At 43.5% G+C, this 22,792-nt stretch overlaps 2 protein-coding genes across 4 annotated transcripts in view; one reads left to right on the top strand and one right to left on the bottom strand.

The window, feature by feature from the left end:
• TCP11L2 (t-complex 11, testis-specific-like 2) overlaps window positions 1-6,738 on the bottom strand; it is a 43,783-nt gene extending 37,045 nt beyond the window's left edge. For 2 of the 3 annotated variants that reach the window (XM_011975519.1, XM_011975521.1), the window contains exons 1-2: window positions 6,584-6,738; window positions 120-311 (exon numbers count right to left, since the gene is read on the bottom strand). In XM_011975519.1, coding sequence (XP_011830909.1) covers window positions 120-276 — 157 coding nt within the window. In that variant the 5' untranslated portion in view covers window positions 277-311; window positions 6,584-6,738. Of the gene's footprint in view, window positions 1-119; window positions 312-2,126; window positions 2,216-5,291; window positions 5,660-6,583 lie in introns of those variants that run through there. The other variant, XM_011975520.1, reaches the window with a different exon arrangement.
• Window positions 5,244-22,792, top strand: part of CKAP4 (cytoskeleton-associated protein 4) — a 66,380-nt gene continuing 48,831 nt past the window's right edge. Inside the window, exon 1 of the mRNA XM_011975522.1 lies at window positions 5,244-5,511. The gene's annotated coding sequence lies outside the window, so the exon portion shown is untranslated. The remainder of the gene's footprint in view (window positions 5,512-22,792) is intronic.

Here is a 22,792-nt window from a genome sequence, read left to right as displayed (position 1 = left end):
CTGGGGCATCTAGAAAGGAGGGGAAGTCTGTTGCTCTCAGGCATTTCTGAGTTTTCAGATCCAACACATATCTAGAAGTAGCCCCGCCACCCTCAACCCCTGCTCCCCCATTGACTCACAAGCAGGAGAGCTGGATTTGCTGGAGGAGTCACTTGTAAAGCTCTGCCTGGAGCACTCACAGTCACTGAGCGAAGCCATGCTTTCGGAAAACCGGGAAGAATCAGAATCGCTTGGCTGGTCCTCTCCCACACACTGCTTCTCGCCATTGAAGGGCATTTTGGGTCACTTAAGTGTGGGTAAAAAGGTAGCACCTGCACAGACAAACAGACCCTGCATCAATGTTCTAGTTTGCTTTCTCTCCTTGCCAACATTTGATGTCCCACTGATGGCATTTCTTGCAAATGCTACCTTCTCCAGGAAGCCTTGCTTTTAGCCAAAGTGAACAGCACTCCTCTTGGGATGTCTGCAGCACATCTCCTGCATTTCCAGGTGAGTACTTAGCTCCTTGTATATTAGTCCCTTGTTATTTTCTTCCCATGGCTACTTCTGAATCTCCTTAATAAAGCAGAGATTGTGTCTTGTCCACGACCAGTGCCAAGTATATGACAAGTATTCATTCAGTGTCAGCTAAATCAGAATCCCTGAATCTCATTTGGTAAGCTTCAACCAGAACATTTGCAAGCTGATATCACGACACGTTAACCAGCCTGGTACTGCCAAAGCCCAAGCCCCAGAGCAGAGAATTTACTGCTTAAGCCTATCTTATTAGATTTAAATGTCAAAATTCCCAGTTCCCTGTCATGCTCTTATTTGAATATCTTAAAGTTTGTTTCCACTTTAAGTTGTCTTTTTTTCCCCCAGTTATTCCCCTGTAATATAACAACTGTGCTATGCATGCTCTGCTCTTAATTTTTCTCTACTACAGTTGCCTCAAATGAGCTCTGGCTGCTTTTCCAAGTGAAAGTGAATAAGAGCTTCCAGCCATGAGAATTTATGAACTAGCTTAATAGTTTTAACTGTCCATTTCATTTTTCTACTTTAGCTGGATAGCACACTTGGTTTCTTAATTGTATTTAACAAGGCAGAAAAGTGCAAAGATTAAAATAATTGGGAGTCAGGAGTCCAGGGTTTGTGACCTGAGTTCATCATTAATGTGCCGTGTGACTTTATGCACATTTTTCTGAGAGGCTGGGCCAGTTATAAGGTTTCCCTCAGCTAGGAATATAAGATGCTCCAAACCCAGAGTTCCATGAGGCATCACTAGAAGTTCTGAGAAATTAAATGTGCTTATGCCAGGCATGCTTAATAATGTGTAACTATACTTTTAACTATACTTTCTTCTAGCAATTCACTGGAGGTAGAGTTCCTGACACAGGGGCTGCAGTGGAAAATTTTAAAAGCTTCAAAATGTTTAGAAATTCTTGTTTAGTGGGTATACGCCTCCATATTACAACTGGGCCTTAGTGTATCCAAGCAGAAGCCTGTATTTGAAGCCAAAATGTCCATTATTACTCTATTAAAAAATTGTCTGTTTCCTCATACAGGCTTACTAAGAATACCTAATTCATAGGGTTGGTGTGAGATTTCAGGTACTCAATACATGCAGAGTGTTTGGAACAGTCACTGACACAGTAAACAGTATACAAATGTTTTCTATTATTTGCTTTTTCTTGTTAATATCATTGCCTCAGGACTTAAACACTCTGGAGGGAAGAACAGTTTTAGGTCAGGATAACACTATGTTCTTCAACAGACGAACAAGGCTGGTAGTTAACATGGAACAGAACTCTTGGCACTTGTTTGACAGACAAAAGCCAAGAGTGAATGGCCCATCACTGTGTGAATGTTCTTCCGCGAGTTCCTTCATACCTGCTCTTACCTTTCTCGGTCTTGAGTTTCCAAGTAAGTCACCTGGGGACAAAGCTACTTGATTCAAAAGGCACTGAGGATATTTATGCTGCTTTAAAAACTATTTTGGATTCTCCCTTAGACTGATGATCATGAAACCAGGCTGTTTCTTTAAGAAAGGTAATACTCCTTATGCAAACTTAGATCTACCTAACTTTTGACACTGCAACTCACAAGTAAATCAAACAACTTTTCAGAAACATCACATCTCATCATACCTGGAGAATTTAATCACTGGTCAAAGGTAAAGTCAACAGAAAAGACTGAAGATGACTCCAAGCAAAGCCTCCAACACGATAGCAGGTCACTATTCAAAGAAAATTAAGTACTGTCATATTCACATTTTTTATTGTATTATTCCATCACTTTGTGATAATAAATACAATATTATGTCATTTCTTCTGAAACCAATCACTGGAATGCAGCAAGCATTCAAATATTTATTGTTGAATAAATGAATGGTAGTAAGACTACTGACATTCAAGAGGTGTGAATGGGTACAAGGACTTGAAGGGGCTAGTGCTGTATTTCACTATAGATAGAGAGGAGATTGGTTTTTAATTTGCTTGTGATTCCTCAGCTTGTGTCCAGCTTTACTTCCTTATTTCCTTTCTGCAGCAACTCTATCTGCAAATAGTTCTGCACTGGTTCAGGACTGCAAAGATACACTGATGATAATACATGTCACTGAAGTCGTTAAGAACATTGCCTCTGGAGCTAGGTGGACTGGGTTCTCAATCCTGGCTCCTCTTGATTATTTACTGACTAGAAACAGACAACTTACCATTTGTAAAATGGGGACAATAATAGTATCTACCTTATAGAAGTGTTGTGAAGATTAACTGAAATAGTATCTGTCAAGTTCTTAAGCTCCTAGTAAGTGCCTGACGGATGTCAACTATTATTTTATTCTTACAAAAGAAGTTACAAGATCCGAAAATGTAATGTCATAAAAAACAAAGAAAGGTTGAGAATATGTTCCAGATGAAAAAAAAGAAAAAAAAAAAAAAAAAAAACCACTTGATAACTGAGTGCAATAGGTGATCCTAGAGTGGATCCAGTACTGAAGCAAAAATGCTGTGAAGGACAGTATCAGTCAATCAATAACACTGTTAACAATATTTGAATCTATTGTCTATTGTCCAATGTTAAATATGCTGAAGTTGAAATGTACTGTGCTTTTCTATTTAGGAATAAAGGGCCATGACATAATACAACTTTTTCTCAAACGATTCAAATGAAAGAGAAAGAGAAAAAATAATAAAGCACATAGGGCAAAATGTTAATAGGTGCATCTGAGTAAAAGGTACACAACACGGTATTCCTTGTATTATTCTCGCAACTTTATCTGTTAAGTGTGAAAGTATTTCCAAATGAAAGGTTAAAAGAGAAGATGATAGGCTGAACTGAAACTTCAAGATTCAAATTCAGAATAGTCCAACCTCTTGCAGTTTTGAAATTTTGATTGTGCCCACCGCTGTGATAACTTAAATACCACTCTATTACAAGAACTCTTCTAGACAGTCAAACTTGTCCTGATGTCCTTCTTGAAGAGTGCCTAAAGAATAAAACAGGAAATAGGCCAGAGCCCTCCAGAAGAGGCAAAACAGATAATCCTTTTTAAGAGTTCATCCCTAGGTGGGTTCCCTTTTCCTAAGTCTCTGGGCCATGGTTTACAACCCTCTGTGATCTTAACTCTGCCCATCTCATTCTGCAGTGCTCTCCCACTAACCCCTCATGATCTTCTATGGGTTCCTCAGACATGCCAAACTTCCTATTTCAGGGCACTCACACCTGCTATTCTCTCCCCCTGAAATGTTCCTCTCCCTGATCTCCTTGTGGTTGGCTCCCTGTTGTCATTCAGATTTGAAATTTAATGTCACCAACTTCGAAGTAACCTTCCCTGATAGCTACACTCACTGCATCTAAATGAGCCAGCTAGAGCTTAGAACACTGCCTGGGCTAGAGCAGGAGCTCAATGAATATAGTTGCATGAACTAATTACGCCACACTCCTATTCATAAGACACCTTGAGTTTTCCTTCTTTTCTGCCTCACTCACATTACTCATATTCCCATTATGCAGTCACTTACAGTACTACACTTGTGTGCATATCTGTCTCCCACTAGATTTTAAGCTGCTGGTGGAAGCTGTGACTCTCCTCTCCAATTCCCAGTGCCTACTTCAATGCATTTGCAAGGCACCAAAAATTCAAACTAGCAAAGACCCACAGTTCCAGGAGCTTAAAGAAACTCACGTGTAGCAAATAATAACAATTACAGCTAACAGTCACTGAGTGCTTATTACTATCTCAATAATAAGCCATCAATAACTGCTCTATGATAAGTTCTTTATATATTTTATCTCCTTGAATCCTCATTATAACCTTGTTAGCTAAGGTATCATTATTATCCCAATTTTATCATAAGATCCTGAGGCCCAGAGAGGTTGCATTACTTGCCCAGTGATTCACAGCAGCGTAGAGGCACAACTCAAATCCAGGAAGCAGATCCCTGAAACCCATGCTCTCTACCACTCCAGGATGGCTGGAGAAAATTTGGTGTGCTGCTCATTCTTTCCACTCCCACTGCCAAACCGACCTACCCATCACCATGTGGACCCTTGCACACGTGGTAGCAAGCTGATCTTATCCTGGTATGGCTGCTCAAGTGTCATTCTGTGAAGGGCATCACTGAAGGAGTTCGTCACCCAAAACAATTCACCACCACCCCGCTCCAGTGACAGAAAATCCTCTAGGAGGGAGCCATTCTTTATGCACCACAAAACCCCTAGTTAAACCCCACATGTTAGCAAAAAGGTTAACTGCTTACAGTCATAAACATTTTGGAGTGAAATATTCAGATTACCCAGCAGGGCCTTGAGGAATGGAACCCATCCAGTTAAGGTTCGCTCATGTAAAAAAGAAACTTCAAGAAACATCTAGTGGGTACCATCCTTTAAGACCAGATCAAGGTCAGATGCAAGGACAAGCCTTCGCATACGTGTAGTAAAGGGAAGGGAGTCAGAGGACTAAGTCTGGGCTCTGAAGAAAAAAGTTGCAGATGATGTGAAAAATTTCCCTCTTCTGCAAAATGCTGCTTTAGAATCAGTCTCAAATAGCAGTGCTAAAGTTATTCATCCACAGCAAAGCAAAAACCATAGAGCAGAGGGATAGGGGCCTACACCATTCATCTAGACAATACTGGTCTTCATCAAGTTAGAACCAACAAAGAGCTAGATAAAAGTCAACAAGCCAGTCACTGTCTACAAAGCAGATGTTCACGTTACACATGGCATTACAGCATCAGGGAGAAGGATTCCTAGGCACTTTTCATATTTGAAAGCACTCCTCCCACACTTGCTGGTCTGTTTTCTGTTAATACCTGTGCTTCCCCTTCTGGCGCCCTCAACCTCTCACAAAATGGCATTGAAGCTGCATCCACACATGACTGGGTATCTTTGGTCCTGGGCCTCTTCAAATCAGGCAATTTCCACTGGCTGTCAGGGTGATGCATGAAATCCCTAGAGAAGACAGGAAAAGGACCACAGAAGGGAGCCTCCTCAAGTGGGAACCACTGAGATAAACTCATTATCCGTTGGCAGGTAAGAAGAGCAAAGTCCCTGATTGGGCTGGTGACCATGGGTGCTGAGAAGCCCACTGGGGACAAGGACAACTTGTTCAGTTTCTTCACAGTTAAGGTAGCAGGACAACCATCTAAGATTTTCCCAAACTGCAGTCATTTGAGTACCACTCTTTATGACTATTTCTACATCTCCCTCCTTACCTAGGCTATAATTTACTAACCGTGTCTCTTTATCTTAGCTAGATTTTTGCATTTAAATGTATTTATTTTAAAAGGAAATTCTGTCATTGTGAAACTGCTTACTTAATGGAACAGATTTTCTTAATAGTAACGAAAACAAGTAACCATGTTCATCCATGTGCCACCTTAAATCATTGCTATTACCCCCACTGGTGCCACCTACAGTAGCAGCTTTGGGAAGCACAAGCAACCCCTGAGGGTTCAGCGTTCCAGCCCAGGCCCGATCGGCATTTCTCCGCCTCTTCCCCTTAACCTAAGGTCCCGGCAAGGGGACGCAGCAGCAGTCTGCACGACCTCGCCCACGTCCTCTGGCCGCCCCTCCCCTCCAGCAGCACCACGTTTCCTGTCAAAACAAACCCTTGGGGGAGGGGACGGCGGAGGCCGAGCTGAGTGCCCGGGAAACCACGGCAACAAACTCCAAACACACGCGGCCGGGCCCGCCCGGCCTCTACCCTGGCTCAGTTCCCCACTCCAGCCCGGCCGAGGGGTGCGGGGGAAGGGGGTGCCCTGGGCCCCTGATGGCGGGATGTCGCTGGTACCTGTCCAGCAGGATTTAAACAGCGGCGAAGCGGCCTCCGGGGCCCGAATTCTGTGTCCACCCCGACACGCGGGGCGGCCACTCGGTGCCCCGCTCCCCGCTGCCACGCGGGACGGCAGTTCGAGGTCAAACAAGGGGACGTGGAGTGGTGAGACAAGAATTAGGAGACCAGCTTGATGGCCCCTGCCCCGCCGTCCCAGCATGGAGTTCCGAGATAGGGCGGAGGAGCCTTCGGGCTGCAGCAGTGTCCCCTCCGTTGGCCCCGGCCGGTCACCTGCGAGCCGGCAACGCCTTCCCCGTGAAGGATACGCACCGGGTCCAGCACGTAGACAAGAGGAGAACGGCGACGGAGTGATCCCGCGTGAGGGCTCTCTGGGCGTCCCCTCACCGAGCACAGCACTATCACCTCGAAAACTCACCAGTCCAACAACCCCCCCCAACCCCAGCGTCCCCCCAGCGCAACGCGGTATTTAAAGGGCCCTGAGGGACTCTAGGGAGGCAGCCACGGCGCGGCCATCACAAAACCGGATAGCGGGGGGACGACGGCACGACGGGGCAAGGGGATCCAGGGCCCTTCAGGCTCCGATAGCCGAGCGCTCACAGACTGAACCTATTAGACAAACAGTCTTCGTCATGTTTAAACCAGAGAAGCCGAGGACAGCTCGGATGGGAGGGTGTTTCGGATGCGAGACGGCACGGTCTCCCCGCGCGGCAAGTGGTGCGGTCCGGGCTGCCGGGGGCGGGGAGAGAAGTGTTTACGGAACTGAGGCCGCCGCACCGACGGGAGCGCCGGGCGTTGGGGGCGGGGCTTGATGGGGCACTGGGGGCGGGGCCGAGCAGGGGTGCTGGGGTGGGGGGGCCGAGCAGGGGCTCTGGGGGCGGGGCGAAGCCGCCGGCCGAATTTCCAGCGGAGCGCGGAACGGATCCCCTGGGCTTCCGGGCGCACCCGCGTGGACTGCACCGCGAGCTCCCAGCCGCGCGTGGAACATTGAGTGCCCGTACACCCCTGTCTAGACGGGGCGATCCAAACTGGGTGCCCACCACAACACTGTCCACACTTACAGAGACAACCCAACTAACAACGCTGCTGGTGAGCTTTCCCACGGACGTCAGCGACTAACCGCGTCATCTCCAGTTGCGTCTACACCTCCACATAAACACGGATTCAGATTTGCACCTGCACGGGACAGTTAGCTCCTGGGAGTCACACCCATCCAGGCCCTCTGAAGACTTGGTGTGCGTGCAAAAGATAAAGCGTCTTACTTCCTCTGGGGATCTTGGCAGCACCTATCTCCCGGAGAAATTTCGACCTTGGTTAATGTAAATAACTAGTCCCAGGAGGGCTCTGTGCCGTCTGGCCTGCTGCTCCGCTCCTGCTGTGGGCGTGCTTGAGGGTGTAGAGAAACAAGCTTCCCCCAACTGCTCACATCAAAACCATGCCCTCTGCCAGGTGTAAATCGGTGCTGTATTACTTGGGAAATAGTTTCATGCAGGAACTACTTACATGAAGTTTGTATAGACTAAAGTATTTCTGTTTAGTGCCGAAATTATGTCTGGATTGTGGAGGCAAATTGGCCACCACCATTCAAAAACAACAGCAGGCCGGGCGCGGTGGCTCAAGCCTGTAATCCCAGCACTTTGGGAGGCCGAGGCGGGCGGATCACGAGGTCAGGAGATCGAGACCATCCTGGCTAATATGGTGAAACCCCGTCTCTACTAAAAATACAAAAAATTAGCTGGGCGTGGTGGCGTGCGCCTGTAGTCTCAGCTACTTGGGAGGCTGAGGCGGGAGAATGGCGTGAACCCGGGAGGCGGAGCTTGCAGTGAGCTGAGATCCGGCCACTGCACTCCAGCCTGGGAGCACAGCGAGACTCCGTCTCAAAAAAAAAAAAAAAAAAAAAAAAAAAAAAAAAAAAAAAAAAAAAAAAAAAAAAAAAAACAGCAGCAGCAGCAGCAACAACAAACAACAGGCAACATTTTAAAGCAGGGTAGAAAGTCAGTTGTTTAGTGGTTACAACACAGACTACTCTATGGTTCCAATCCTGGCTCTGACATTCACTATGCATGAGATCGTGGTCTCTGGGGATAACAATGATAGCTATTTCATTGGGTTATTGTGAGGATAAAGTGAAATAAAGCTTGTGAAGTGCTTAGCTGGGTACACAATAAGCACTCAATAAGTATTAACTATTTGGCAAACCACTGTGGCCAAACTTAGCTGGTGATCTGTATCAATTTGTATCTGTGCCTCCTTTTGCCACTTTCCTCTCTTCTCCTAAAATATACAACCTAATAATACAGGTTCAGAGATTAAATAGAAGGTGCTGTCCCCACCGGAGTTCTTCCCTACAAACATGCCCTTCTTTATGTCATTTGTTGGATAAATAATCAGGATGACAGAAGCCTCCAATTTCAATTCTTGCCAAATGACAGCCACCACACAACTGCCATCACCACCTTAAAAACTCCACAATAGAAAGATGAACACCCAAATCCCCCAAACTTCTGGTAACTCTGTGACAATGACACATGGTGACATTACTTCCTTTGTTAGCTTTGTAAGGATTTAAGTACTGTTTTGTGCTATGACACAAGTTGGAGCAGGTGACCATGAGTCAGGGTAGTTGTCTCTAATACCTGAGTGACCAGCTGCCTGACCCTAGGCATGACACCTCTTTTAAAGTTCAGATACATAGCTCTCAAAGCCACCAGGAAGCAGCTTTTGTCAAAGCAAGTTTCAACATGTGCTGGTGTACAAGCCTTGATGTGGAAGTGGTGGGGGTAACATCAGAGACCCAAGCTGAGATAAGAAATGATGCTGGAAATACTATCTTCTGTTACTTTAATGTTAAATAACTTGCTATCTGAAAACCCTTTGGTGAATTACCTGACCAACTGCCCTTGGCCTGACTTGTGTATAAAAGCACTTTGGGCCAGGTACGGTGGCTCAGGCCTGTAATCCAAGCACTTTGGGAGGCCAAGGCGGGTGGATCACAAGGTCAGGAGATGAACCATTCTGGCTAACATGGTGAAACCCCGTCTCTACTAAAAATACAAAAAATTAGCTGGGCGTGGTGGCATATGCCTATAATCCCAGCTACTGTGGAGGCTGAGGCAGGAGAATTGCTTGAACCTGGGAGGTAGAGGTTGCAGTGAGCCAAGATCACGCCACTGCACTCCAGCCTGGGCGACAGTGCAAAACTCCATTTCAAAACAAAAACAACACTTTGAAAAAATGGAGTGCTGTAAAATATAAAGCAGTTCCCTCAAAAATGAGCCTTGTATCACATTGTTGCTCAGAGGGCTCAGACAGTCATAACATCAAATCTTCCCTGCTCAGGTTATGTTCATGACTTTCTGAGAAAAAACAAACAGACAAACAAACAAACAAAAAAAACCCCAAAGTCTGAAAAGCCAACCTCTTTAGTAAGTAAAACAATTAGCATTTTATTTGAAGAAGACATATTATTACACGTAGTTTTTCTAACTTACCTTTTTTGAACCACTTGGAGAACTGACAGTAATAACAGTTTGTTTTCTCCCTATAAATTACACGGTAGACCAAATGTGGTCTATCACTCTTGGCAAAAGACTAAGGGCAGATAAAATTTTTGTTCGATGAAGAAATAGAAATACTCATTTTCTTTTTACACTTCTGAAATCTGAGTTTTAAATTATAATAAATCATGGACAAAAATCCAAAAATGTACTTACAGTTGGATTTGCAACCTCTCAGCCTTATAACTTTTCTAGTGGAGTTGCATCTTGTACTTTAATGTAATGCAAATTTAGCTATACGGGACTCATCTAGGACAGAATATGAGGAACACAAGAGAATAACTGAAATACTTCCAGTGATCTTGTCCCCTATTTCTCTCCATGGGAGTTTGAGGCTTCTCTTCCTGTGTTGATCAGAGTTTCTGAGCTTCTCATTATGTTCCAAACTTCTTTCCCATGGTTGGCTTCATGGGCGTGCAGTCTGGGCAGTCACACAAGGTCCCACCCTTGGAAGAGCCCTGTGCTTGGTTTAACACTTTGCTGCTGTTATGTTGAGATTCTTAATATTGTGCTTTTTGAAAGAGGGGCCTTGCATTTTCATTTTGCACTGGACCTGGCAAATTATGGAACTGGTCCTGATCTCCCCACACAGAATATGAGTCTAGTGGTTAAAGACACTTATTTTCCTGCCCCTAAGTGCCGATCAATTATTTCAACTAGTGCTCAGTCGAAGAAACTTATGTCTGTTTCAATGCTGGAAGAAGAGAAATAGCCCCAAACAAACAAAAACAACAAAAACTTGGTGTATCCCAGGTCTTATGGCTCATTTAAAAATTTCACTGCACTTTGACCTCATGGTCTTCCTTAAGAGCCTAATCCCTCATGTAAGATGTGAGTCCATTGTAACTGAAAAAAACAAAACAAAACAAAAAAATGGGCCGAGCATGGTGGCTCATGCCTGTAATCTCAGCACTTTGGGAGGCTGAGGTGGGTGGATCACCTGAAGTCATGAGTTCGAGACCAGCCTGACCAACATGGTGAAACTCCATCTCTACTAAATAGAAAAAATTAGCCAGGCATGGTGGTGCATACCTGTAATCCCAACTACTTGGGAGGCTGAGGCAGGAGAATCACTAGAACCCGGGAGGCAGAAGTTGCAGTGAGCCGAGATTGTGCCATTGCACTCTAACCTGGGCAACAAGAGTGAAACTCAGTCTCAAAAAAAATGGCCGGGCATGGTGGTTCACACCTGTAATCCCAGCAGTTTGGGAGGCCGAGGCAGGAGGATCACTTGAGGTCAGGAGTTTGAGACCAGCCTGACCAACATGGTGAAACCTCGTCTCTACTAAAAATACAAAAAGTTAGTTGGGCATGGTGGCACACACCTGTAATCCCAGCTACTTGAGAGGCTGAGACAGGAGAATTGCTTGAACCTGGGAGGCGGAGGTTGCAGTGAGCTGAGATTGCACCATTGCACTCCAGCCTGGGCAACAGAGCGAGATTTTGTCTCAAAAAAAAAAAATAAATAAAAACTAAAAATTAAATTAATTTTTTTTAAAAGGAATCCCACTTTTTTCTCTCGCCTGTCCATCTTCAGGTGCTACAGAAAGGGCCAAAAATCAGTGAGGGGGAAAATACAATAGAAAGCAAAAAGAAGAAAATGAATTTGGCTAATACACATACTAGAGAATTAGGCCCTGAATGTTCAAAAAGTAACTGCATACCTCCTACTCAGTTTTACTGTGAGCTCTAAAAATAAGGTCTATTAAAAAAAATTAACCACACCTTTTAGGCAAATTTTTTTGTTCTATATACTTTCATTTGGAAGATAAGGTAGATCTAGGCAATTGACCAGTTTTGACTATTAACTGATGCTTGAACAATTTTCCAAAGCACCAAAACCAGTTTTCTTTTGACTCCACTGAACGGAATTAGTAAAAGATTAGCAGTTATTTCTCATTTCAATTGCCTGTACCTTTCACATTTAGGCACTGCCCAGTCCCTGACCCTGTCACATACTAAAAAGACAAATATTCTTAGTAATCCCTACACCCCTCCCTGGGCCCCTTCCTCTTACCTGGGCACCACTGTTGTCCGCTGGGAAGCAGAAACAGAATGAAAACAAGCAGTGAAGACAACTCTGGGGCAGGAAGTGGGAGGGGCCAAAGAGAGTTGAAGCTCAAAGGAGCACCTATGGGAGGCCAAACAGGTGATGGCTCAGACCTCTGACCAAGCCAGTCACTCTCTTTTTTTTTTTTTTTTTTTTTAGACGGAGTCTCGCTGTGTCACCCAGGCTGGAGTGCGGTGGCCGGATCTCTGCTCACTGCAAGCTCCGCCTCCCGGGTTTACGCCATTCTCCTGGCTCAGCCTCCCGAGTAGCTGGGACTACAGGCGCTTGCCACCTCGCCCGGCTAGTTTTTTGTACTTTTTAGTAAAGACGGGTTTTCACCGTGTTAGCCAGGATGGTCTCGATCTCCTGACCTCGTGATCCGCCCGTCTCAGCCTCCCAAAGTGCTGGGATTACAGGCTTGAGCCACCGCGCCCGGCCGACCAGTCACTCTCTTTAGCCCACCTCCAGGCCAGCAGGCAATCAACCATTTTCTAAATGATTGCTTTGCTAAAGTGTTCGTGGATGAACACTTAGGCCCTCAGTTTTAAAATAAAATGAAATAGCCAAATGGGCATGAGGAAGAGCTACTAAAATAAGATGCAATCTCCAGAAGACATAAAGGAAGGATTAAGAAATGTGACTCTTTAGATACACGATTCAACATGAAAACATGAGTTGCAGAACGCTGATTATGGAGTGACACGATTTATGCTAGCGAGAGCTTACACTAGAGACAGCACATATGCATTGTGCATATATGAAATACATAGAAATGGACTAAAAAGAAACTGAACTGTTTAGGAGGCTACTTAGGCAAGTTAGTTCCTCGTTTATTCCGTATTCATTCAAACAGCTTATTTCTTTTGCAATGAGAATGTCATTCATATATTACTAGTCTATTTCACACTGCCATACAATGCAACTACTCTTATCATTGTATGTCCTCCTAAATATACCTTAGTGAAGATAGGCTATGATACTGCACAATAAGCAAATTTCCCATCTCTTTTTTATTCATATTTAAGAAAGCCATGACAACAAATGGAGCTTTTCATATAAAGTATATAAAAGAACAGATTTGCAAAAAGTCCCTTACTATGGTATGTCAAAATTATTAATGCTGGGTGGGGGAATATTGATCCTTACTTTTTAAGTTCTTTTTCTCAAGCCCTATTCTTCGATAGCCAAAGTGCATGCAGTTTGCTTTCATTTTAAACATGTTTTTGCCCCAAACTCTGACCTATAAAACCTTACCTTTCTTTGATGATAAACTGGACAAATGTCCTTTCTCAAAGTGATATGGGACTTAAATAATTAGACTACCTTTTCTTTTCTTTTTTTTTTTTTTTTGAGGCAGAATCTCACTCGGTCAGCCAGATTGGAGTTCAGTGGCATGATCTCGGCGCACTGCAACTTCTGCCTCCCAAACTCAAGTGATTCTCTTGCCTCAGCCTCCTGAGTGGCTGGAATCACAGATGTGTGCCATCACACCTGGCTAACATTTTGTATTTTTAGTAGAGATGGGGTTTCACCATGTTGGCCAGGCTGGTCTTAAACTCTTGACCTCAAGTGATCTGCCCCTTGGCCTCCCAAAGTGCTGGGATTACAGGCATGAGCCACCACATCCAGCCATACCTTTTGAAGATAAAAAATTGAGAGCTCTGAACATTCAGATGCCTGTACAGTAGCTTTTAGCTGAGTTCCAGGGCATTCTACAGGAAGGTCGTATAGTAGGGCACTAAGGGTTTATGTTGACTAAAGAGATACTCAGCAGTGACTCACTCAGTTGGCAGGTCAAGAAGAGAAACCAGAAGAACTCACTTCATGGCTTCTCTCCGCAAATACACACATACACACGTGCAGTGTCACATGCAAAGTATTACCCATTGGCATAATTATCAAATTTCCATAACAACATGTCAACAAGCATACCAGCTCTGTACCAACTAAGTGCCCAAAGTATTTATAATCACATTCCATTACTCTTGAAGGGTGCCTGGACCAGCTACTGGGGTGGCTGTGCCTTCCAGAAAGCAAGAATGGAATGCTGCTTTATACAAAAATATGAAGCTGTTTACATAGATATATATTCACAGCACCCCCCCCCCCATACACACACACATGAAACATTTCTGGCCAATTCCCTCAGAGGGATCCCAGGCCATGCCATTATTTATGTTACATGTACATCTGCATGTACGTTATCAGTAAGTTCCTGAAAAGCTCAGTATAGGCCAGGAGCAGTGGCTCATTCCTACAATCCCAGCATTTTGGGAGGCTAAGGTGGGCGGATCACCTGAGGTCAGGAGTTTAAGACCAGCCTGTTCAACATGATGAAACCCCATCTCTATTAAAAATACAAAAAATTAGCCAGGCATGGTGGCACACTCCTGTAGTCCCAGCTAGTCGGGAGGTTAAGGCAGGAGAATCACTCGAACCTGGGAGGCAGAGGCTGCAGTGAGCCAAGATTGCACTACTACACTTTGGCCTGGGCGACAGAGTGAAACTCAGTCTCAAAAACAAAACAAAACAAAACAAAACAAAAACCTCGGTATAATTATACAAATAAATTTTAATAAATTTTAATGTTCAAGCTGAATTCTTTATTTAAAGGAAGACCTCTGTGATTATACGTGGACATTTTAAAAATGACTTTTTAAAAGTTGTAAGCATTACATAGATCAAAATTTTCAAAGAATCAACGGAGGTACAAAATAATTGTATATAATGAGGAAATGTGGTATGGTGGAAAGAGGGTGGGCTTTGGGTTCAGACAGACCAGAGGGTTGACAACTGAGTTCCACCACTCATTATACATATGTCCTTATCCCTACAGGTATAAAACGGGGATAATAATGTTGTGGGGGCCATTTGTCATTTTGGTGATCCAGCTTCCCAAATGGTAAACTGTTATTTATTATAGAAGCCAGAGAGGGGATGATATGCTAATCCCATTCATACTTTACTGCTGGAGCTGGAAAGGCATTCCGTCTTCCCAGACCCCGGCGGCTGTAGCATGGGCATGGGACCTACGCATGTTCTGTCAGATGCTGACCACCACAGGTAGGTAAGAGTGATTCACAGAGCTGCAGTGGTGGTGCCCAATGCTGATGACACCAGCTATGGCATCCCTAGCATGGTCTTAGGTATACCTGGCTTCCTTTAGTTCTTTCTCAAGCTTGGTTCTTCAGTCTAAAATATGTTAGAGTCACTCACTAGCTACTTCCATGAGCTCCCAAGACCCTCTGGTCTCAGTTCCATGAGCTACGAAGACCCTTCTGGTCTAGTCAGACTAGGGTATATTATTTGCCACTAAGAACCTTGCCTAGAACAAATACCCCATAACCCGTGGGAGAATTAAAAGGAATAATGTATATGAAGAGTTGAGCAGAGTGCCAGGGACATTGTATGGATCAGTAAACTGTAACTACTATTATTATAGTAGTTATTTTAATGATTTAATATTTACAGTTTTGACAGGTCCTAGGCAACTTAAAGGTCTGTGACATGTGATAATTTAAAATTCTGCCAAGGAGCAAATTTGAATCCAATAAGTTAGTGGTACAACAGTCATTTATTTAGCTAACAAGTGAGCCTAACACATCACCCAGTATTTATATATCAATATGAGGATTACTATTCTCCACTCATTAGGCCAGTAAGTCAGGATCCATTCAGGAAAATAATATAACATTATATAGTGTTAAGAACAATGATCCAAAAACTTGGATGATTATCCAAACGTTATCCAAAGGCTTGGAAATAGGCAAAAGTGATTGATGGATGTCCTTTAGTAGGGTGCTGTGTAGTGCTATGTAGTAGCAGACTCGTGCAAGGATTCATGCATTATCTAGGACTGTGTACTTTTGTTGGACTTACTACTCATTATTGGTTCGGATATTTCAGAACTTTGTAAAGGCAAATGTTACTTTACTAAAAACTGATAACAAAGGCCCAGTGTAGTGGCTCATGCCTGTCATCCCAGCACTTTGAGAGGCCAAGATGGGCAGATTGCTTGAGGCTAGGAGTTGGCGACCAGCCTGGGTAACATAGAGAGATCTTGTATCTACAAAAAAATACAAAAATTAGCTGGGCATGGTGGCATGTGGCTGTAGTCCCAGCTAATCAGGAGGCTAGAGCGGGAGGGTCCTTTGAGCCCAGGAGTTCGAGGCTACAGTGAGCTATCATCACGGCACCTCACTTTAGCCTGGGTGACAGAGACGGTGGGTCAAAAAATCAAAACCCAAAACCCAAAACAAAACAAAATACCAAAAAATTGATAACAATGCCAATTATTCTTGTCCATTTCTAATACAAGTAAAATCATTTCTGTTCTGTAGAAAAGATAAAATCTTACTATTTATTACCTTGTAAGAAATTAACCAATTTTGTATCTAACCTAGTAAGATACAAATCTTATTGTAAGATTTTTAAAAATGCGTTTCTTGATGGGATATATAAACCCCTATTTCTCAAATGTTCCTTAAATCAACTTTACCATTTTACTGGCTAACTCTTTAATTGATGAAATAAATATTTTTTAAAGCCTGTGTTTGATCTATTTCATATAAGTCATGTTTTTAACTTGTTGAAAATTATATTTTGACAAATAGAAGTCAATCCAGGGGGCCACGTAGAAGGAGCATGTAATCCAGAACTGACAACCGCCAGGCTTCTTAGAGAAAGGAGTAGCCAAGCAGAGACATGTACAAGAAGTTCTCAAGTGATCTCAATAAAGCAGACTCAGGCCCCTAAATCAGTATTTAGGTAAAATTCATGGTTGAAAAATAAGGCTGATATGAGCTTAACTGATAAGGAAGAAAATTGGAACTGCTTAGCTAAAAATCTGGATTGATTTAAACTGCTTCAGTGTTGCTTTTACAATTTTCAAAAATGGCAGCAGATAGTTCACTTTGGAACCATAGGTATATGCTAACTGTGGGAAATTCACCATTCTTGCCAAATGAGGTGAGGAACTCAATTCACTTTGTAAATCTACATAGATGGTTCTGCGCAATTTCTTCAGGAGCCCAGAGCTCAACCATAAGCTTGGTGTAGAGGGCATTGCAATGAGTGGCTTTCAGCCCACAGGTGGACTTTGAATTTGAATGCCACAAGCCCACCTCTCTTATGTGTAGCCTACTTCATACATGAATCACCTAGTTCTTTAAGCATTTTTGCCATCTCCAGGAAGAAAAGTAGGGCCCTTAGCATTGTTTTCACCCATGAAATCTGCTATGCATGACTAGATACAAAAAAACAGACCTCAGGAGAGCTTTTAAATGTGCAGCATGTGTCACACATGTCCTGTGATTATTGGAGGATGTGAAAATCACTCACTTTAGACTGTGAGGAAAATCTAGATAGTTCCTTGGGTACAAGGAATGTCTTCTACTTGTGAGCACAAGCAACTTAACTGTTTAAAGGCTGAACTCAGAGGCTCCAATTGCCTGACTTTGAACTAACAAGGGTTTCAGGATTTTTTTGTTTTTCCTTTTAGCAGGAGGGGTTATGCAAAAATTAAACTTCTCCTGAGCACCTAAAGTCTCCAGATGCTGGGCAGGTAGTGTTTACCAACACTCCCCTCAATAGCTGCCTCTTATTCTCAGGCTACCTGATGGCTGAGACCACGATGTCTCTTTTGGGCAAGGTCATTCTCATACTTGCTCCATAAAAGGGGAAAATACAGGCATGGGAGTTCCTCTTCTGGAGCACAGCTCTGAGGCACATGCAGCTATACCCTAACCCAAATGCACCTCTTGGTCATGGGTGATGAGAATAGGAGATACTTCTGCCTGTGCATTGGAGCCTACAGTGAGCAATGCTTGCTTGTGTTTGCCCCAAACCCTTTTTCAGATGATAACTCTTTATATCAATCTTTGTTTCTTTATTTTTTATTTATTCATTTATTTATTTTTTTAAATTTGAGACAGAGTCTCGCTCTGTTGTGCCCAAGCTGGAGTGCAATGGCATGATCTTGGCTCACTGCAACCTCTACCTCCCAGGTTCAAGCGATTTTCCTGCCTCAGCCTCCAGAGTAGCTGCGATTATAGGCGCCCACAACCACACCTGGCTAATTTTTTGTATTTTTAGTACAGATGGGGTTTCACCATATTGGCCAGGTTGGTCTCGAACCTCCGACCTCAGGTGATCCGCCCACCTTGGCCTCCCAAAGTGCTGGGATTACAGGTGGGAGCCACGGTGCCAGGCCTATATCCATCTTTAAATTAATCTATGTTCTTTTGCACAGTGCCTGTGACATAGTAGTTTCTCAGTGCTGTATATACTGATTGGTAAGAGGACATTAAAGGCACACTTCTAAATACTGGCTGGGAGTGCAGGAAGTTAGTCGGCAGGGACAATCACTGATTAGGAGGGAAATTAACTCTGACGAACTTTGACTATAACTTTCTTTTTCCTTTTTTCTTTCTTTCTGCTTTGCCTGAAAATCAGGAAATAGACAAGGTAGAGCAGTCAGAGAGCTAATCGTGAAAATTAAGAAGCAAATATATTCCCTTATCTCTGCTTAAATTACAAAGGGATCTCTCTGTTCCTTTAAAGAAAATCAAAAGCTATATGACCACAGAGGCTCTTGAGGAAAATCTAGATCGTTTTTCTGGAGACGCAATAAGCTGAGACAAACCCCAGGCAAACCAAGAAAGATGAAGAATCATTTAGGACTACCCAGAATTTTGCAAAGTACAGTGATTAAGCAGTGTTTCAAACAATTACAGTCACGGTTGCTTAATGATCAGGATACACTCTGAGAAAGGCACCATTAGGTCCTTGTGCAAACATCATAGAGTGTACTTACTCAAACTCAGGTGGCATAGCCTGCTACACACCTAGGCGGTATGGTCTAATCTATTGCTTCTATGTTACAAACCTGTACAGCGTGTTACCATGCTGAATATTGCAGGGAATTGTAGTAACACTACGGCAAGTATTTCTCTGTCTAAACATATCTAAACATGGAAAAAGTACAGAAAAAATATGGTGTAAAAGATAAATTATGGTACACGTATTTAGGGCAGCTGACTGTAATCTCATGGGGCCACCATCATATATACAGTCCATCGTTGACTGAAACAGTTATGAGGTGCATGACTATATAATTATTTACAAAGACTCATAACAACGTAAGCATTTCTTTTGGGGAATAGTAGCAGGGTTGGGAAAAATAGCATACAGGCAGTGGAAAGAGGGTAGATTTATTTTTAAAAAATCAACCTTCCTAAATACTGAAGGATTTTAGGCAAGCTGCGTAACCTTTCAAAGTCTGAATTATCTTATCTATAAAATGAGAATGATCAGGCCTAACTAATTGGGAATCCTGTGAAAGTAAAATGAAATGAACATATGTAGGCTATGTGCCAGAGAGTGACTTATCTACTTCCTTTACCTGCTGGTCACACAGCCTCCCTTATGGTTAGATATTGACATACTACGGGATTTACTGGATTCTGGCCAGTGAAATAGGAGGGAAGTGATGGATGGATTTTCACTCACTTTCTTGGGACTCCAGATTCATTTTTTGTGTGTGACAGGGTCTCGTTCTGTCACCTAGGCTGGAGTGCAGTGGCACAATCATAGCTTACTGCAATCTTGAACTCCTGGGCTCAAGATATCCTGCCTTGGCTTCTTAAGAAGCCGGGACTATAGGTACATGCCACTGTGTCCAGCTAATTTATTTTATTTTTGTTTAGTTTAGTTTTGTAGAGACAAGGTCTTGCTTTGTTGCCCAGGCTGATCTCGAACTGCTGAGCTCAAGTGATTCTCCTGCCTCAAGCCTTTCAAAGTGCTGGGATTACAGAGGTGAGCCACTGTACCTGGGTGCCCTGGATAAAGTTGTACCAATAAAATCGACACCATCACTGTTTCATTTATATATCTGGTTACATCTGTTCATCCCACTGGACCCTGTGCAGATAGGGAATCTTCTTCATGACTGTCTTTCTAGTGCCCGGTGTGGTGTCTGGTACAAAATTTGGTTCTTCATAAATATTTTGTAAATAAATAAACGAATGAGCTACCCCAAAGCTGAGTCTTGAGGGGTGAGTTAGCTAGAAGAAGAAAGGGAGTCAGAGTGTTCTAGGTAAGGGGACAGAATGACAAAACTCAAAGAGGTGAGAAATGGCAGTGTGTACCTAGCAGGGAAAAGCCAGACTTAAAGAGCAAGAGTGATAATACATTTCACATTATTTAGTTGATTTCTTTTTGTATAAGTCTCACCAATCAATTTTTTTCTTAATCCCATTGAAAACGAGGGGAGGCTGGGCATGGTGGCTCAAGCCTGTAATCCCAGCACTCTGGGAGGCCGAGACGGGCGGATCATGAGGTCAGGAGATTGAGACCATCTTGGCTAACATGGTGAAACCCCGTCTCTACTAAAACATACAAAAAACTAGCCGGGCGAGGTGGTGGGCGCCTGTAGTTCCAGCTACTCAGGAGGCTGAGGCAGAAGAACGGCGTAAACCCGGGAGGCGGAGCTTGCAGTGAGCTGAGATCCGTCCACTGCACTCCAGCCTGGGCGACAGAGCGAGACTCTGTCTAAAAAAAAAAGAAAAGAAAACGAGGGGAAAAAAAGGCCAGGCGCAGTGGCTCATGCCTGTAATCCCAACACTTTGGGAGACCGAGGCAGGCAGATCACTTGAGGTCAGGAGTTTGAGACCAGCCTGGCCAACATAGTGAAACCCTGTCACTAATAAAACTACAAAAAAAAATTAGCTGGGCATGGTGGCTCATGCCTGTAACCCCAGATACTTGGGAAGCTGAGGCAGGAGAATCACTTGCACCCAGGAGGTGGAGGCTGCAGTGAGCCAAGATCGTGCCACTGCACTTCAGCCTGCGTGATAGAGCAAGACTCTGTTTCAAAAAAGAAAAAAAAGAGAGGAAGAAAAGAGAAAACTAGCCTTTGGTCTAATATTCAGGTCCTGAAGCAGCGGTCTTATACATTGGTAGATCTTAGATATTCCTGCCCACCATGCTTCTGTTTTCATATTTCCCAGGATTTCCCAAGGAGACGAGAGAAAGCCACAGAGACCAATGCTTCTGTGTCCATACCACTTCCCTGGATCATAGACTCCATATCTTGCTCTCTTCCTCCTCTCATCATGCGTCGTCATGTCACACACCTACTCAAAAACCATCAGTGGCTCCCCATGACTCCCAACTAAAACCCAAACTTCAAGGCCTTCATTGATTGGGAAGCAACCAATTCTTTCTTCCTTATTTTCCAGCAAGCTTTCTCTAGTTATTATGATTGTGTAACAAATTAGTCCCAAAACTTAGTGGCACAAAACAACCTTTCATTATGCTCACAGATTCTTGTGTATCAGGAATTTGAACAGGATTCAGCAGGGAAGGCTTATCTCTGCTCCACAATGTCTGGCACCTGAACTAGAAGACTTGAAAGTGGAGAGTAAGAGTCACTGGAAAATCTCCACACTTGTGTGTGGTGGTTGATGCTGGGAAGACTCCAGTAGCTGGGCCTGTGGGGCATCTCTGCATCTCACTATGTGGCCTTTCCACATGGTCTCTCCAGCCCGGTAGCTTCAGGGTAGCGGGAATTCTCACACATGGGTTCCCAAGCACATGTCATGAGAGAGCATGCCAGGTAGAAGTTCTATCACCTTTCCTAGCCTGGCTTCAGAAGCCGTGAAGTGGCATTTCCATTACGTTCTCTTAGTTAGAAGCCTGTCATTAGAATGGGCTCATATTCGAAGGGAGGGGCATTAGACTCTACCTTTTGTAGGAAGTGTCAAAGCATTTGCAGACATGCTTTAAAACTACAGCAGTTCCCCCTTATCTGTGGTTTCACTTTACAAGGTTTCAGTTACTTACCGTCAACTGCAGTCTGAAACTATTACATGGAAAATTCCAGAAATAAACAATTCATAAGTTTTAAATTGTGTGCTGTTCTGAGAAGCATGATGAAATCTCGCCCCATCTTGCTCCGACCTGACCAGAACATGAATCATCCCTTTGTCTAGCATATCCATACTGTATACACTACCCGTGAGTCACTCAGTAACCCATTAGATCGACTGTGACAGTATGGCAGTGCTTGTGTTCAAGTGACCTTTATTTTATTTAATAATGGCCCCAAAGCACAAGAGTAGTGATCCTCACATATTGTTATAATTATTCTATTTGATTACTAGTTATTATTATCAATCTTTTACTGTGCCTAATTTATAAATTAAACTTTATCATAGGTATGTATGTACAGGAAAAAACATAGTCTGTATAGGGTTTGGTGCTATCCATGGTTTCAGGCATCCATTAAGGGTCTTGGAATGTATCCGCCACAGATTAGGAAGGACTACGTACCACAAAACCCCACCATATTTGGCATACTTTAGGAATGCTAGAACACTCATGGATTCCTACATTTGGGGTCCTGGTTTTACTTACACACTACCCTTTTCTTGCAATATCTTTCACCCCATAAATCCATCTGTCTCCCAAATTTCTACTTGCCATTTAAGATTCAGCTCAGATGCTACCACGCTACCTGCATCATAACCTTCCACGGCTCCACCTTTGGAAGTAATTATGCCCCTCCCTGTACTCCCCACAGACCTCCATTTCAATTTCCTCTGAGTGACCTGAATACATGTTTGTTGAATGGATAAATAGAATAGGATAATAAAATCTCAGGTGTGAAAGTGACCTTAAGTGCTACCGAGAACATCCTTTTTGAGTTTATTTATTTCTATTCACGTCTGTTCCTCCTTTAGATTTTTAGTGTCTGGAAGGCAGGGACCAAATTTCACTCACCTCTGTAATCACCCCTCAGCCCAACCTTTAGTTCTTCCAGCAGTGATTTGGCCTCATAAGTCTTCAAAGAAAGTCAAGTAAAGGAAGAAACCTACCTCCCAACACACACCCCCCACAATGCACATTTGACTA

The sequence above is a fragment of the Mandrillus leucophaeus genome, unplaced genomic scaffold (genome assembly GCF_000951045.1).
Source record: "Mandrillus leucophaeus isolate KB7577 unplaced genomic scaffold, Mleu.le_1.0 Scaffold157, whole genome shotgun sequence".
NCBI lineage: Eukaryota > Metazoa > Chordata > Mammalia > Primates > Cercopithecidae > Mandrillus > Mandrillus leucophaeus.
This window is presented reverse-complemented; position numbering and strand designations above follow the sequence as displayed.